General features: G+C 44.3%; 2 protein-coding genes across 2 annotated transcripts; one reads left to right on the plus strand and one right to left on the minus strand.

Moving 5' to 3' along the window:
* Positions 1–260: 260 nt before the first annotated feature.
* LOC306918472 (cyclic nucleotide-gated channel alpha-4-like) lies at positions 261–15,641 on the minus strand (the record flags this gene model as incomplete). The annotated part of the gene is made up of 7 exons (XM_079531374.1): positions 261–1,063; positions 1,785–1,950; positions 10,405–10,650; positions 11,689–12,272; positions 14,113–14,219; positions 14,842–14,943; positions 15,565–15,641. The coding sequence occupies 7 exons, from the start codon at positions 15,639–15,641 to the stop codon at positions 261–263; spliced, it is 2,085 nt and encodes a 694-aa protein (XP_079387500.1).
* On the plus strand, positions 3,527–5,040 carry LOC306918469 (E3 ubiquitin-protein ligase TRIM39-like; the record flags this gene model as incomplete). The annotated part of the gene is made up of 1 exon (XM_079531371.1): positions 3,527–5,040. Exon 1 carries the CDS (start codon positions 3,736–3,738, stop codon positions 5,038–5,040), a length of 1,305 nt encoding a protein of 434 aa, XP_079387497.1. The 5' UTR covers positions 3,527–3,735.
* Positions 15,642–16,055: the final 414 nt, after the last annotated feature.

Below are 16,055 nucleotides of genomic sequence, written 5' to 3' on the forward strand. Positions count from 1 at the left end.
ATTCACCATAGCTGTGGTAATGTGAATAAGTTACTGTTCACCTGTGTTTCCCATTGATTAGTAGATTTTGTCCATTTGACATCTTTAACATTCAAACAAAATATGAAAGAAAGTGTCTCTGTACCATCCTTTAAATGGCACCACTTTGAAACAATGATAGCTTGTGAGTATTTCTAGTCAAATCTGAGGGTGATAATGACACCAGACTTATTCTGAATGTATTTATCATAATCTTTGACCTATATCCACATTTCATCTGCTCATCCTTCTCCTTCGTGTGTCTTTTGTTCAACATCTGTTGAGTTCTTGTTGTCATGATGGCTGGCTGATTTGTTCTCTCTCTCTCTCCCTTCGGACCTCTGTCTCCCGCTCTCACCTCCGTCCCCCGCAGCAGGTCGACGCTCATCTGTTTTCATTTCACCTTCCATTCTATCGTCTCCTCTAGTCTGTCCTCCACCACCAGAGTCTTCTCCTGTTCCATCCTCTGCTCCTTCCGCCTTCACCCCCTCCATACACTGAGCTTCTTCCCGGCTCTCCTCTTTCACGTCCTCCCCTCGTCCTCGCATTTCAACCTCCTCTCCATCTCCCTCCTCTCTCTCCCCTTCCACCTGCCCTCCTCCCACCCCTTCATCATCATCTCTCTCCCTCTCTCTTTCCCCCTCTCCTCCTCCGTCGTCCGTATTATCTTCATTCTCTGGTGGAACTTCATGACACTCCACTTGCAGCTCCAGCAGCGCCACCCGGGCCAGCATCTTGGCGTTGCTGGACTCCAGCTCCACCATGAGTCGGGCCAGTTTGGTCTGCAGAGCGTCCATGGCGTCCTCCAGCCTGCTCACCTTGGTCTCCGCCTTCTCCGGCGGCCCCCCACCGTCCGCTGCCCCCTCCACGGACTCGTCCAGCATGCCCATCTTGGTGAGGATCTGTCGGCCCTTCTCCTCCAGGTGGCGTTTGGCGGCGGGGAACTCGGACAGGACGTCCGTGAGGTCCTCCTTGGACAAGCTGAAGAGGTCCGAGTGGCCGATGCTGCGGATGTTGGCTGTGCGGCGGTTGCCCGATTTGTTGCCTTAAAAAAAAAAGTTTTTTTTAACTAAGTTAACCCATTTATAGACCTGAATCCGAAATGTAGAAAATGTCTTCTAAAATCCTGACAGTTTTCTGAAATACCTATGTTTCTATATGTCAGTTGTGCTCAACCCTTTTCATGTCTAGGACCCCCAAAAAATATATGTAATTGACCGCCGACCCCCATCTGAAAATATGTTGTTCCAGGGACCCCTCAGAAGCAAAGATTTGAGTTAAAAACGTTTTTTTTTTAACTACAAGTTCATAGCGCGGCACCGAGTGCCGTGCTATGAGCTTGTAGATCTGCTATTTTTCAATAGCTAAAGTATAACATGCTTTAGCTACCCCTTTTGGTGCTTAAAACACCAAAAGGGGTTCCCGCCCCAAAATGGGTTCATTTGTATTTATTTTGTAATGTATAGTTATGGTTTGTTTAACCACAATCCTATAGTGTCCCTTTTGGGCATGTCGTAGTAAGAGATAGCAGATCTGCAGTATAAGCTCACATTCTGTCACAACGTGACCTTGTTGTAATCAGCAATTTTTGCTAAAGGGATGTGTACGCAGGAAACAAGGAGGGGGCCAAATATAGACCCCTGGGGGACACCAGTCAACAAAGTACAGTATACAATATTTTATTCAAACAAAACGGCACTGGTTACTTAAAAAAAGCATTGTATATGATGGCCAAACCAGTGTTATTACATACTGTAGTACTTTACCTTTGATGTTGATGATACTAATCTCCCCAAAGAAATTGCCGTCACTCAAGACGGCAAACGTTGTGACCCCATCGTCTGCCACTACTCCAAGTTTTCCTTCTTTGATGATGTACATTTCATGGCCCACGTCACCTTTCTTGCAGACATACTCTCCTGGACTGTAGACCTGCAAGACCATGCCCAAGGCAGACAGCGGTGTGAGATCTTTAAATGCAGAATTAACAAGTAAAGATTCTTAATATGAACTGTTGACAAAACAGAAATAATTCTTAAACACCACAGATCTTAATAATGCCAATAACAACAATTACCAGAAATATTACATGTCCTGGGTGGGCTCTCCAATTTAACTTAAAGTGAAGTGAAGTCAAGACAATTTTATTTATAAAGCATAAACGTTGTACACATGCACCCCACCTCCACAACAGAGCCATACACTCCAAAGCATTGGTCCCCAACCTTTTTATACTGAAGTACCACCTCTCCAAGTACCACCGTAATAAGTTAATAACTGATGTTAAAGTACAGGAGCGTAGACCAGCCCTTTGTGTTCCATTCCTATAAGTCAATAATGCTGCTGCTCTGACAAAACTAATCACTTAACAGCACAACTGATGATATTTCTAATGTGATTAATCCGTTCTCAAATCTTCTATTAACGGCTAGGTGTGATGTCATGCTCATTTCAGCACGGCTGGAGAGACTATTTAAATCAATTGCTTGGTCAGAAGAGCTACCTGTAGTAACATAAATATTTCATTCCACTTTTGTTTTTTTTCCTCCTTTTTGGGGCGACTCTGTGTACCACCAGAGGGGGGCTCACGTACCACCAGTGGTACTAGTACCAGTGTTTGGGAACCTCTGCTCCAAAGGATTCACAAATGGGGAGAGAGAGATAGAGCTTTTTGAGTGGTGCAACCACTCCCTTACGGAGCTATGTGTGTGGCTGGGTGGGTGGGTGCGTCTGAGCACGAAAACAGCGTAGTTGTTTTTCACCACCTGTGCGCAACCTAACACACACACAAACACACACACACACACATATTAACTGTATATATGGTGATTTTGGGTGTGAAGTACAGTACAGTACAGTGACAGTACTGTACAGTACAATAGAGGGACCCCCACACGGTAACTCTGTCATTTCTCAACTGTTTCGGACACGGGGTGGCTGCCCACAGCCCTCCTATGAGACACAGACTGAGTAGGAAATAAATGTGCCATTTTATCATGATTATTAGTGAGGACCTATTATATGAAGATAGGTTGAAAAGTGGTGAAGTGGTCCTTTAACACCCAACTGCTCCTAAAGAGCAGGCAGGTGACGTGCATGGCTGCATCTGTCGTGGTGCTGTTAAAAGGTTAAAGTGAGGCGTACGGTATGTTGTAAAGCACTGTGAACAGTCAAAGTTCACTCTGACACGATAAGAACACAACCTTTGTCTGTACTAAATATAATGATGTAAAAAATACCGTCCTTTCTCATTTGTGTGTGTGTGTGTGTGTGTGTGTGTGTGTGTGTGTGTGTGTGTGTGTGTGTGTGTGTGTGTGTGTGTGTGTGTGTGTGTGTGTGTGTGTGTGTGTGTGTGTGTGTGTGTGTGTGTGTGTGTGTGTGTGTGTGTGTGTGTGTGCGCACTTTACAACTGGGTCTGTCAAAGGCAGCTCCACCTCTTGTCTGACTCATAGTGAGACAGACGATCAGATTCACATTCAGATCGAACACACAACGTCGTCCAGTGAGGAAGGACAGACTGTCTTTCCAAAAGCTATACAGGAGTTAATACTGACCCAGACCACTGGAACCTGCTGCTGACTCTGTCTGTCAACTGAATGGACTTTAACAAGAAACAGGACTCAAAGTGAAAGTAAACTTCAGGGAATATTCTGGAAGTGTTACCACGACTGACTGGCAGAGTTCCAGTGTCGACTGCGTGAGCGAGTGTTTGTTAAAATGGCTTCCAAATTGTCTCTCTCTGAAGAGGACTTTTCCTGTCCTGTGTGCTGTGACATCTTTAAAGATCCTGTTCTCCTGTCCTGTAGCCACAGCTTCTGTAAAGCCTGTCTACAGGACTGGTGGCAAGAGAAGAGAATAAAGGAGTGTCCAGTTTGTAAGGAAATATCTTCGACGGATCATCCACCCCGTAACCTGGCTCTGAAGAACCTGTGTGAGGCCTTCACACAGGAGAGACATCAGAAAGCTTCATCAGGGTCTGAGGATCTCTGCAGTCTGCATGCTGAGAAACTCAAACTGTTCTGTCTGGAATGTCAACAGCCAGTTTGTCTTGTGTGTCGAGATTCTAAAAAACACACCGGCCACAGAATCAGGCCCGTCGATGAAGCTGCTCTGGATCACAAGGAGGAGGTCCAGAAATCACTGAAGCCTTTACAGGACAAACTGGAGGTCTTTATTAAAACTAAAACAAACTATGACCAAACAGCAGAACACATTACGTTCCAGACCCGACACACAGAGACGCAGATGAAGGAACAGTTTAAGAAGCTTCATCAGTTTCTACATGATGAAGAGGAGGCCAGGATCACCGAACTGAGGGAGGAAGAGCAGCAGAAGAGTCAGATGATGAAGGAGAAGATCGAGGGTCTGAACAGAGCCATATCAACCATTTCACACACGATCAGAGCCATAGAGGAGGAGCTGAGAGCTGAACACATCTCATTCCTGCAGAACTACAAGACCACAATGGAGAGAGTCCAGCTCACACTGCAGGACCCACATCCGGTCTCAGGAGCACTGATAGACGTGGCCAAACACCTGGGCAACCTGGCCTTCAGAGTCTGGGACAAGATGAAGGACATTGTCTCCTACACTCCTGTCATTCTGGACCCCAAAACTGCCCATCCAGTATACACCCTGTCTGATGATCTGACCAGCGTGAGACGTGGAGAGAAACAGCAGATTCCTGACAATGCAGAGAGATTTGACCAGCTCGGATATGTCCTTGGTTCTGTAGGCTTTAACTCAGGGAGTCACAGATGGGATGTTGAGGTTGGAGACAATACACACTGGGGAGTAGGTGTGTTAGCAGAGTCCTTTCAGAGGAAGGGAAACATAATGGGTCCATGCTGGAGAATATGGTTAGATGAAGGTAACTACAGAGCAGCCTCCTCATGGTCAGACACTGTTCTCTCAGTGAAGCAGAAACCTCAGAGGATCAGAGTCCAGCTGGACTGGAATGAAGGAAAGCTGTCATTCTGTGATCCTGATACTAACACACACATACAGATACAGGTTCACTGACACACTCTTTCCATGCATTGTCACTGGTCCTGGTGGTACTCTGAAGATCTTACCTAGATCTGTCTAACTCTGGACAATGTAGACATGATGATGATAACAATGACGAAGACAAAGATGATGATGATAAATTATATATAGAGTCTTGATCAAAAACACATTAAATGTCAGTAGTGGTAATAATGTTAACATTAATAACCTGATATTGATGATGACAGTGGCAGTAGTTGTTGGTATAATATTTGTGGTTTATTAACCCATTAACGACCTGAGGCAAATGCCTTCTAAATCAGTAGTTCTCACACTTTAAAGAGCATTTTTTTTTAAATGTTCATAAACCTGTACAAAGCTCGCAGTGTGGCACGAAGTGAAGTCACGCGCTGTGAGCTTGTAGATCTGCTATTTTTGAATAGCAAACGCTAAAATCTAAACTGGCACAGATGCTTTCCTGGTTTTAATTAGTTAAAAACCAATACTAATAAGTTGTTTTGGATAAGACATGTGTGTGAATATGAATCCTGGTCTTGACTCCTTCAAAACCGCTCCCAAAGAGCACTTACGGGCGGCTGCAATACGAAACTGGCCACTGTAAAAGGTTAAAGACCCCCCTCCCTATTTTTCTTTCTTGATAGTGTGGGGGGAGCTTTCACACATGCACGCTCATGCATGTGACGGACCTGTGCACACATGTATGATTTTGTTTTGCAGTCTTTTGTGGTTATTTGCCTTTTATTATTATTATTATTTAGCCTATTCGTGGGCGCCTACTAAAAATCCTACTGTGGTGGCTGGTCATGATTGTGTGGTGGCCACACAGTAATGCACATAAACACTAGTGTACATCACTAGAATTTCGCGGGCCTTCGGCCCGCTCATCCCAGAGTTGCGTTGCCCCGCGTTGCGATACAGAAGTCCACAGGTACAGAAGTCCACAGTGACACGCGTTGTATGCAGCTGTTTTGTGTTGCAGCGCGTGCGCGCGTGTGCGTGTAGTGTTGTTGGTGTTGTTGTGATCCATATATGCGCCTTGGTTCGTCCCGTTTGTTCCACGCCAGGTGTAGATTTTTTCTGTGCTTGTTTTCATAGACGTGGCAACAAATTAACAACATAGCCAATGGGAAAAAAGGATGCAGTGTTGCCAGGTGCGCGAGTTTTAAGCGTGTTGTAGTGTGTGTGAGCAGGGCTCGACGCTTAGCATTTTTCCAAGTAGCACGCAAATTATTGTAGGAGCACGATGAAAAGTTATGAAATCATGTGTGTGAGGGCCCTCCTATCCTATATACAGCTTTAGTCCCCACATGTGTCAATATTTGCCATTGACAATGAACAGAGAAAGTAGGTCAAAATGCCGCAAAATATGACGTAAATTCAAATATATTATTATATATATATGTTTTGGAATTTAATTTGTTTTGTTTTGAATACTTTACTTATAAAAAAACCTGGCAACCCGCACCCCGCGGTCATTTTCCGCTAACCTGAGCGGGGCTCCCTAGCCTGCTGGAGGGGGTCACATCATCCCATGCGCCCTCGAGAGGGAAAAAAAGGGAAATAAGTGCAGCGTTGAGCCACCAATGTGGTCTTGTGGAGCTTGATCACCTCCTCCTCCTCCTTTCCCCAAATTGCCAATCCCAATAAATCCAAAAGTAGTCTATTGTGAATACTTCCACAGCCTAATTACTAAAGGATGAACTATCAGTCTTCTCCAAAATCTTGACAACGCATTGTAAACAGAGACAGGAGCCGTGTGTGTGTCACACCAAAAGTGGTGACCTATAGAATCCTGTACATATAAGCATCACGCAATCGTCACCCCTACACAGCAGTCATTAATTAATGGTCTTGACTTGATTGCCTATGCGTTGAAGTTATATAGGGTGAAAAGCGTGAAATGCACAGGCTCATGTTACATCGCTGCTGGCTGCCACTGCCACTCTCTCTCTCTCGCTCTCTTCTCTCTCCTCCCTCGCTGGGGGGGGGGGGGGGGGGGATTAGTTGCGCTGCCTTCGACAGTGCTATACTTCTCCAGCAGCGGTGCAGAACCGAGAGAGTGACACATTCTTTTGGATGTAAACTGCGCAACGTTTAGCTTTAAAGATCGGATTGTGTAGTCGCACCGGTGCTACAAAGTGAATTGTACAACTTGCACGGTGATATGTGAAGTCGCAAATGCGAGTACGTAGTCGCACTGTCGAGCCCTGTGTAGTGTAGTGCAATTTGCGCTGCATCGCGCGGCGATCCAAATCCCCCCCCCCCCGCGCGCGCGCGCACACACACACACACACACACACACACACACACTGTACGTAGCTTTTTGTTGTTGCAGCGCGCGCGTGTGCGTGTGGTGTTGCTGTTGTTGTTCGTATCCATATATGCGCCTCGGGTGTGGGGATCGCCATGTGAGGGGGCTAGCCAATAAGGGCCCTGTGTTGCATGTGGAGAATTGTGTAGGTTAGTGTGTGTGGTGTAGCCGAACGGGGTGGTGAGAACATGAGGGGGATGTAGCACAGCAATCGGTGACCCCTACATTAAGCTGTGTTGCTCCCAAGATGCAGTGCAAATGCGTGTTGTAGCAACCGTAGCCAATGGGAAAACAGGATGCAGTGTTGCCAGGTCCGCGAATTGTAAGCGAGTTGTAAGTAGCGTGTTGAATGGCATTTTTTCTGGGCTTGTTTTCATAGACGTGGCAACAAATTAGGCGGGGGTGTCGGTGCTTGTGGCGTGTTTGTGTTTATTATTTATATTGATATTGTTTGCGAGTGTGGACGGGAGCCGGCTTTAGTGGCAGTGCGATGACAATTTTTACGCGGGTGGTGTGGAGTGTGGCCGAGCGGCGCGACATTAGGAGATAGGGAACGAACGACGCGGAGGGTAAGTGTGTGACGTGTTAGTGTGTTGTTGCAGTGTGTGTTGCAGCGTGTTGCAGCGTGTCAGTGACGTAGTAGCTGGTGACTTTCTTTTCGTGGTTCGGGCTTTGGGGACACCTTTTCAAATGTATAATAGATGGTTTATTGTTTTCGCATAGAAGTGTTTATTTGTATGTCTTGTTCTGATGAATTGAAAATGGAGGACCCTTATGTAAACAAGTCTTAGTGCTTTTTTCTGGTTTTAACCTCTTAGCATATTTTGTATTGACCCGTACCTTCCTTGAACTGCACCCATTAAACAAACTTTTAATACATTTGTGGTGCAACCACTTTGTGGTGCAACCACTCCCTTACAGAGCAATGTGTGTGTGGGGGTGGGTGGGTGGCTGGGTGCGTCTGAGCACGAAAACAGCATGGTTGTTTTTCACCAACTGTGCGCAACCTAACACACACGCACATATTAACTATATATATGGTGATTTTGGGTGTGCCAGTACAGTACAGTGACGGTACAGTACAGTAGGGACCCCTACTGTCATTTCTCAACCGTTTCGGACGCGGGGCGGCTCGCCAAAATCGTTCCGGCACCCTGGGTGCATTCCTGTGGGTCTGGAGCTCCCCCTCCCCCCCGGGGGACCCCCACACAGAGTTGCACCACTCACTTCACACGGGTGTGATTTTTTTCAATAAAGAGAGACAAACAAACACAGAAAAATCAGATCCGTCTGAAGTGAGTGGTGCTGTACTGTACTGTACTGTACTGTACTGTACTGTACTGTACTGTACTGTACTGTACTGTACTGTACTGCACTGTACTGTACTGTACTGTACTGTACTGTACTGTACTGTACTGTACTGTACTGCACTGTACTGTACAAGCCCTCCTCCCTGGCCTGTATGTGTGTTTGTGTGTTAGGCTGTGCAACAGTGACACTTGGTGGTGAACAAACGCTCTAACGCTATATTCGTGCTCGGACAGACAGACCCAGGGACACACATAGCTGTCTATAAGGCTGAGCTCACACGGTTAATGTGATTTTTGTTGTGAGTGTCATGGCCGCCCCCAATGCATTTCCAATGGAGGTCACATGGTCTGTTGTATGGCTTTCAGCTGTGTTTCGACTGCGCCCCTCCCCCTCACACAACACAATGTTGTGTCAAACCATGTGACCTCCATTGGAAATGCATTGGGCGGCCATGATACTACACAGCATTGATCCAACGAGCACGAGAATTGCATTAAAGGTGTGAGCTCAGCCTATGAGTGGTTACACCACTAAAAAAAAACCTGATGACCCCGTGACCTGTAGCTTTTCCAGTGGTGGAAAAAGTACTCAATTGTTTTACTTAAGTAAAAGTACCAATACTGCAATTTAGAACTACTTCGTTACAAGTAAAAGTACGGAATTGAAAATGTACTTGAGTAAAAGTACAAAAGTATCGGCATCAAAATGTACTTAAAGTACTAAAAGTAAGTACTCATTGTGCAGAATGTCCCATTTCACAAGTTCAAAATGTGTACAAAATCTATTGAAAATAGTAGATCTAGAAGCTCACAATGCGACGCGTTGCGACGCATTGTGAGCTTGTAGATCTGCTATTTTCAAATGGCCGAAATGTATTCAGTATTTAAGTCCGACGTCATTTTGTAGTGCTACGTTACGTCCGGGTCCAAGTGGCACCAGCTCCCGTCCGCATCTCATTGTCAATAGAATATCTAAACGCGTGAATCTTTTTACAATGACGTTATTTTTCAGAAAGGAAGCCATTGAGGGTTAAAATGGGTCTTAATGCTTCCAACTCGAGTAGAATTATTAATGTTTTGTACAAGTTTCCATAAAAAAAACATGATGTGGAGACAATAAAGACTATTATTATCATTATTATTGAAGGTGGTAACAGTCCATTTGCTCAGTAAAATATTTCGGGGGCATATTTATAATGTTTGCAGGCTTGAGTATGTTGAATCTAGTTTGCATTAATGAGGATTTAGTTGACACAATGAAATAAAATGGCGATATTATTCCGTGTGGGGCAGACGGCCTGTCACAGCCAGATTTGGGAGAGCAGCGCAGCTTTGTTGTTGCGAGGAAAGCGGTAAAATGAGACTTTCATGGTTGTTTTCGTCTCAGATTTAGTCCGACGGAGCATCACAGTATAACTCTATGGGGACACAAAAGCGTATATGGGGACACAAAAGTAGGACCCGGAAGTATCTCACGTGCTCGCGCTCACGTCACAGCTAAAATACTGAATAGGGTTAAAGTGGTTAATGTATGTTTTATAATCAAAATTAAAATCTCCAAAGTAACTAGTAAGTAGTAACTAAAGTTTTCAAATGATTGTAGTGAAGTTAAAGTACAAATGTTGGCTCTGAGATGTAATGGAGTAGAAGTAAAAGTACTGGAAATTGGAAATACTCAAGTAAAGTACAAATACCTCAAAATTGTACTTAAGTACAGTACTTAAGTAAAAGTACTTAGTTACTTTCCACCCTGACCTGAGGCGTGAGCTTAAGCACGAGCTCCTCCAGCAGACTCTTCTCGCAGTTCTGGAAGATGGTGACCTTGGAGAGCGTGGGCAGGTGGACGCTGACGGCGATCTCCGTCTGCAGCTGCACGGGCAGCTGCTGCAGGATCTCGTTCTCGCGCGTGATCTTCTTGTTGATGTGCAGGTGCTGGTACCAGTCGTTGACGCGCTTGCGCAGCTCCTTGCTGATGTGACGGCTGCGCAGGTAGGCCTTCACCTGACATGGAACAAACTTTTCAGTATTACCCGTATTGTTTCCAAGATCATCGGACTTCCCACACCCAAACTTTCTGATATGAACGATAAGTCCATCACACGGCTAGCACTTTGGATATCAAATTACACTGATCATCCCCTGCATCGCTTCTTTAACCTCATGCCATCTGGACAAAGATACAGAACCTTGCCATGGGAAAAAGGTCAGTTTTAGTAGGAGTTTTGTTCCCTCGGCCATCGCGGCATTAAACAAACTGCCCCGCCGATAGGATGGTTCTGTATACTGTGTTGGACCTCATATTTTTGTATCGTCTTGGTGTTATGTGCTCTGTGTTGTTTGTGATGTGGGTGTTGAACAGACTGTGAAGACGAATATCCTTTGGGACAATAAAGATTATTATTTATGGTGGGAAGAGAAGAATGAAAGTTAGTTAACGTATAGTTTGCAGTATGTCGGACATTGTCTATGGACACCGGAGGTACAATTGAAACTATAGCATGGTTGAGGAAGACAAAACACAAAGCTTACACTTTATTTGCTCATGTCTACTTTTTTACTTTTAATGTGACAGGGTGGTAACTGTGGTCACGGGTGCATCTATTTCTTACACTTAAAGGAGCATTCAGTGATTTGGGTGATTTGGAAAACCCCCCGGTCCACCCCGGTAACAAGATGTGCACATACACGCACTACAGTGGGGGGGCCACGCGACAGGCCAACAGCACACACACCAAGGCCCGCCCCCCGCTCGATCATGATTGGCGGAAGGCCCCTCTCTATCCTGATTGGATGAAGGCTGGGCCACCTAGCCAAAAAAACAAAACCTACGGTTTTTTGACCCCCTGCAGGGGTTAACTGGGGACAGGGAGGAACTCCTTATATGGTCAGCACACTCTATAGTAGGGAGGATTATCACAATAAAACAAAAAAATAAGTGATATTTGAATTAAGTGAAATCACCGAAGATACCTTTAACTTCCACTTCTACTCGGACAATGTCTGTCTCTACTCTATTCAGTCAGGTCTCCTAGTGCTCACCAGCTCATGGTTGGGGAAGAAGACGTTGTCGCGGTCCCTCAGGTTGGTGATGACGTTCCCGACGTTCCCCACGATGGACGCGAACACCAGCACGGCGATGAGCAGGTCGGCGATCATGAACATGAACTCCTCCTCCCGGTCGGGGAGCGGCGTGTCGCCCACCGTGGTGAAGATCTGCGCGGAGAACCAGAAGCAGTAGAAGTACTGGCGACGCATGGAGGCGAACACGGGGTCGCTGACGTTGGGGTAGACCCAGCGGTCGGCGCCGAAGCCGATGTAGCGGGACAGGGCGAAGTAGAGGCAGGCGTTCCAGTGGATGAGCACGAAGATGTAGAGCATGAGCTTGGCGATGCGGAAGGTGTTGGGGTAGGAGGTGCGCGTCTCCATGCGGTCCAGGGCCTCGCCGAGGCGCGCCGTGCGCAGGAAGCGGTTCACCCGCACCAGGGGAGCGTGCACGCCGAAGTGGAGGTACAGGAGGTCCGTGGGCAGGATGGAGAGCAGGTCCCACAGGAAGCCGGAGGAGCGCAGATAGTGCTTCTTCAGACGGGCCGTGTCTTTGATCATCATGCCTTGCTCCAGGTAGCCTGTAGAGGGCAGCAGAGAACATGTAATTAATAATAGAGCAATCTGGGAACCAGTGGTGGAAAAAAGTACTCAATTGTTTTACTTAAGTAAAAGTATACCAATACTGCAATTTAGAACTACTGTAAGTAAAAGTACAGAATTGAAAATGTACTTCAGTGAAAGTACAAAAGTATCGGCATCAAAATGTACTTAAAGTACTAAAAGTAAAAGTACTTATTGCAGAATGTCCCATTTCACAAGTTCAAAATGTGTAGAAAATCAATTGAAAATAGCCGATCTACAAGCTCTCAATGCGCATTGTGAGCTTGTAGATCGCCAAAAATCGCCAAAGTAACTAGTAACTAAAGTTTTCAAATAATTGTAGTGAAGTAAAAGTACAAATTTGGGCTCCGAGATGTAGTGGAGTAGAAGTAAAAGTACTGGAAATTGGAAATACTCGAGTAAAGTACAAATACCTCAAAATTATACTTAAGTACACTACTTAAGTAAAAGTACTTAGTTACTTTCCACCGCTGCTGGGAATCCATCGTTTACATTTTTTTCGTTTCAGCTGCTGAGCTGAATTTGTACAATGAGTACAATTTTAATTAAAATGTATGTAAGTCAAAGGGGCGACTCACACCTTTAAAACATTAATGCATGCTTGTTGTATGAATGTTGTAAGTGTCATGGCCGCCCCAATGCATTTCCAATGGAAGTCACATGGTTTGATACAACATCTTGGACTACAAGCTGTTGTATGGCTTTCGGCTGTGTTTCGACTGCCCCCCTCCCCCTCATACAACACAAATGTTGTGTCAAACCATGTGACTCCCATTGGAAATGCATTGAGAGCTTACAACAAGCGTACATCTCATACAACAAGCATACATCAAGTCCACAGTATACAGTAGCTACTATTCCTACGCAAAGCATTTGTAGTTTGGCTGGCTTACTGTTGAAAAGACAGCATCTATCTCTAGTCAGTGTTGTTTTTTGCAGCAAATTTCTATTTTAGTTTAGTCTTTGGAATGAAACTTAATTTAGTCATATTTCATAAATCATATTTGATTTTTGTCACCTGGAATGTTTTAGTGTTAGTCTAGTTTTATTCGACTAAATGTCATAAGATTTTAGTCGACTAAATCTGCAGTTCATTGGCCCAGGCGGTGGCGTAACCGTCTGGGCACCCGACTGGTAATCCAGTCGCAGTGTGCCGCGGGTTCGACTCCCGAGCCCGACACGGCCTTTACTGCATGTCTTCCCCCATCTCTCTCCCGTTTCCTGTCAGCCTACTGTCTGTCCCTTCAAAAACCAATAAAAGGCATAAGCCGCAAAAAAAATATCTTAAAAAAAAAAATCTGCAGTTCATTTAGTTGACTAAAATCGATTTTGGTGCACCTTGATGCCATCGTAATGGCTCATTTTACACTTGTTGAAAATAGCCGATCTACAAGCTCACAACGTTGTGAGCTTGTAGATCTGCTATTTTCAGCATGCAACCAAGTGTAAAATGACTTATACTGGATCTCTTGTCCACTAGTCCCTTCCTAACATTTTAGACTAATTTGTATCTGTTGACGAAATTGTCAATACATTTAGTCTTAGTTTTAGTCATAGTTTTCATTTAGTTTCCATTTAGTTTTCGTCAGTGAAAAAAGGTAGTCGACGAACATTTTTCTCGTCTTAGTTTTAGTCGACAACAACAGCACTGTCTCGAGTTGAGAGCAAGATTTGGATTCTGAATCATACCATATCTGTTTACTAAATAGACAGCACATACTATACTACTGTATATACGGTAATTATATTATGATGGTAAAAGTCACGAACAGTGAACAGTCACGCAGTAGCATTTACCTGTGCGAAATTTGATGATCATGTCAGCCACATACATGAGGTCGGACACGTAGTCCAATGTAAGCCACACAGCCAAGTAGGTCACCTCAATTGATTGGAAACATGTCCTGTTGAGAGACAGTGTTAATGAAGCCTTACTATACATGTATGAAAACATTTGACTTGTTCTTACATGGTCTGGATCAGGGGTGGGCAACTGGCGACCTTCACTTAATGCATGTTAATATCAGAATACTGATATAGTATTGATTTCAGCTGTTACAATTCCAAACCCGCTTTAATTACTTCATGACTAGTATTAAATGACTAGTACTTAATGACTAGTATTACCAAATGTTATTGTCTTTTTGTGTCCAATGTAGTTATGTTAACAGTTCATAAAGTTAACATAACTATAACTAAATGCATTTGAAATTCAATAAAAAGGTCACTTTTCAGGATTCCAATTCAAAAATAGCCAAAAAATTATTCTGGTTTTCAATTTAAAAAAAGCTGATCTACAAGCTCAAAACGTGTCGCATCGCGACGCGTTTTGAGCTTGTAGATCGGCTATTTTTTTGCTACGACGGTAATATGCACTGTGGCCCCTCTGGAGTGAGTGTGGAAATATATTGGCGCTCGCCATCGTCAAAGTTGGCCACCCCTGGTCTGGATGAAAAGTGAAGCTACCGTATATTTAATTCATATACACATCATAAATGTTATGTTCATGCAGAAACGTAGGTATACCTGCAGATGATAATCACCCAGTTGTAGAAGATGGGAATGATCATGACCTGTAGCCATATGTAGTAGAACTGTTCGGATGGGTCAACCATCCATTCTTTCCAGCTATAGGGACATGACAGGATGGGGAGGGAGAGGGAATTAGTGCTGGCCATGTAATCAAGGAATGTTAACCCATTTTGGCCTGAGATCAGATTCTAAAAATGTCTTCTTCATCCTGACAGTTTTCTGAAAAAGCTATGTTTCTATGTCAGTCGTTCTTCGATTTTTCAAAAATAGCAGACCTACAAGCTCGTAGCGCGCCACTCGGTGGCGCGCTATGAGCTTGTAGATCTGCTATTTTTCAATAGCTAAAGCATGACATAATGCTAACACCAAAAGGGGTTCCCGCCCAGAATGGGTTTTAAAGCAAAGGTAATTGATGCATATATAGCAGCAGAACAAACAAACTATCATAGAAAACAATAATGATGGGTAAATATATATGTAAAATTGTATGTAAGAATAATATGTATACACATGTGTATATATATTATAAAGATAAGATATAACATATTAAGTACACCTTATATATGAACTGTTATGTCTGACTGAAAAACGAATGTAAACCAAATTTTTGTTTACTTTTTGTTCTAGTTCTTTTTCCTTTAGTTTTATTTCTACGGTAGCTTGATACTTCTTTTTCATTTGTGCTTTTCATATAATATATAAAATATAGTCACTTACTTCGCTTTGACCTCCGCCTGAGGACTGTTATCCTTCTTCTCTCCCTGCTGATCTCCCTCCTCGCTCACTTTCTGCATCTGACGCCATCTGAACAGCCTTTGCCATCGGTTATTATTCCTGACATTATTATTAACCTCCATTCTCTACGCCGGTTATAGGGCTAAGGATTAGAGCTGTGGCGGTTGACCCTTGCCCTTGTTCAGGTGTTTTCTCTTCCCAGAGAGCACATGCAGTACCTACTCGGGTGTGTATAGCTGCACTTCGCTGCCTGCATAACCTTGTTGGCCTGCATCATGCACAGGCAGTGGCGTGCACAGATAGACACTAGGGGGTGCTAGAGCACCCCCTGCCCTTTTGGCAATGTGCCCTTTTTTTTTTTTTTTTCAAAAATAGCAGACCTACAAGCTCGTAGCGCGCCACTCGGTGGCGCGCTATGAGCTTGTAGATCTGCTATTTTTCAATAGCTAAAGCATAACATAATGCTAACACCA

The sequence above is a fragment of the Electrona antarctica genome, assembly GCF_951216825.1.
Source record: "Electrona antarctica genome assembly, contig: scaffold_232, whole genome shotgun sequence".
Lineage (NCBI taxonomy): Eukaryota > Metazoa > Chordata > Actinopteri > Myctophiformes > Myctophidae > Electrona > Electrona antarctica.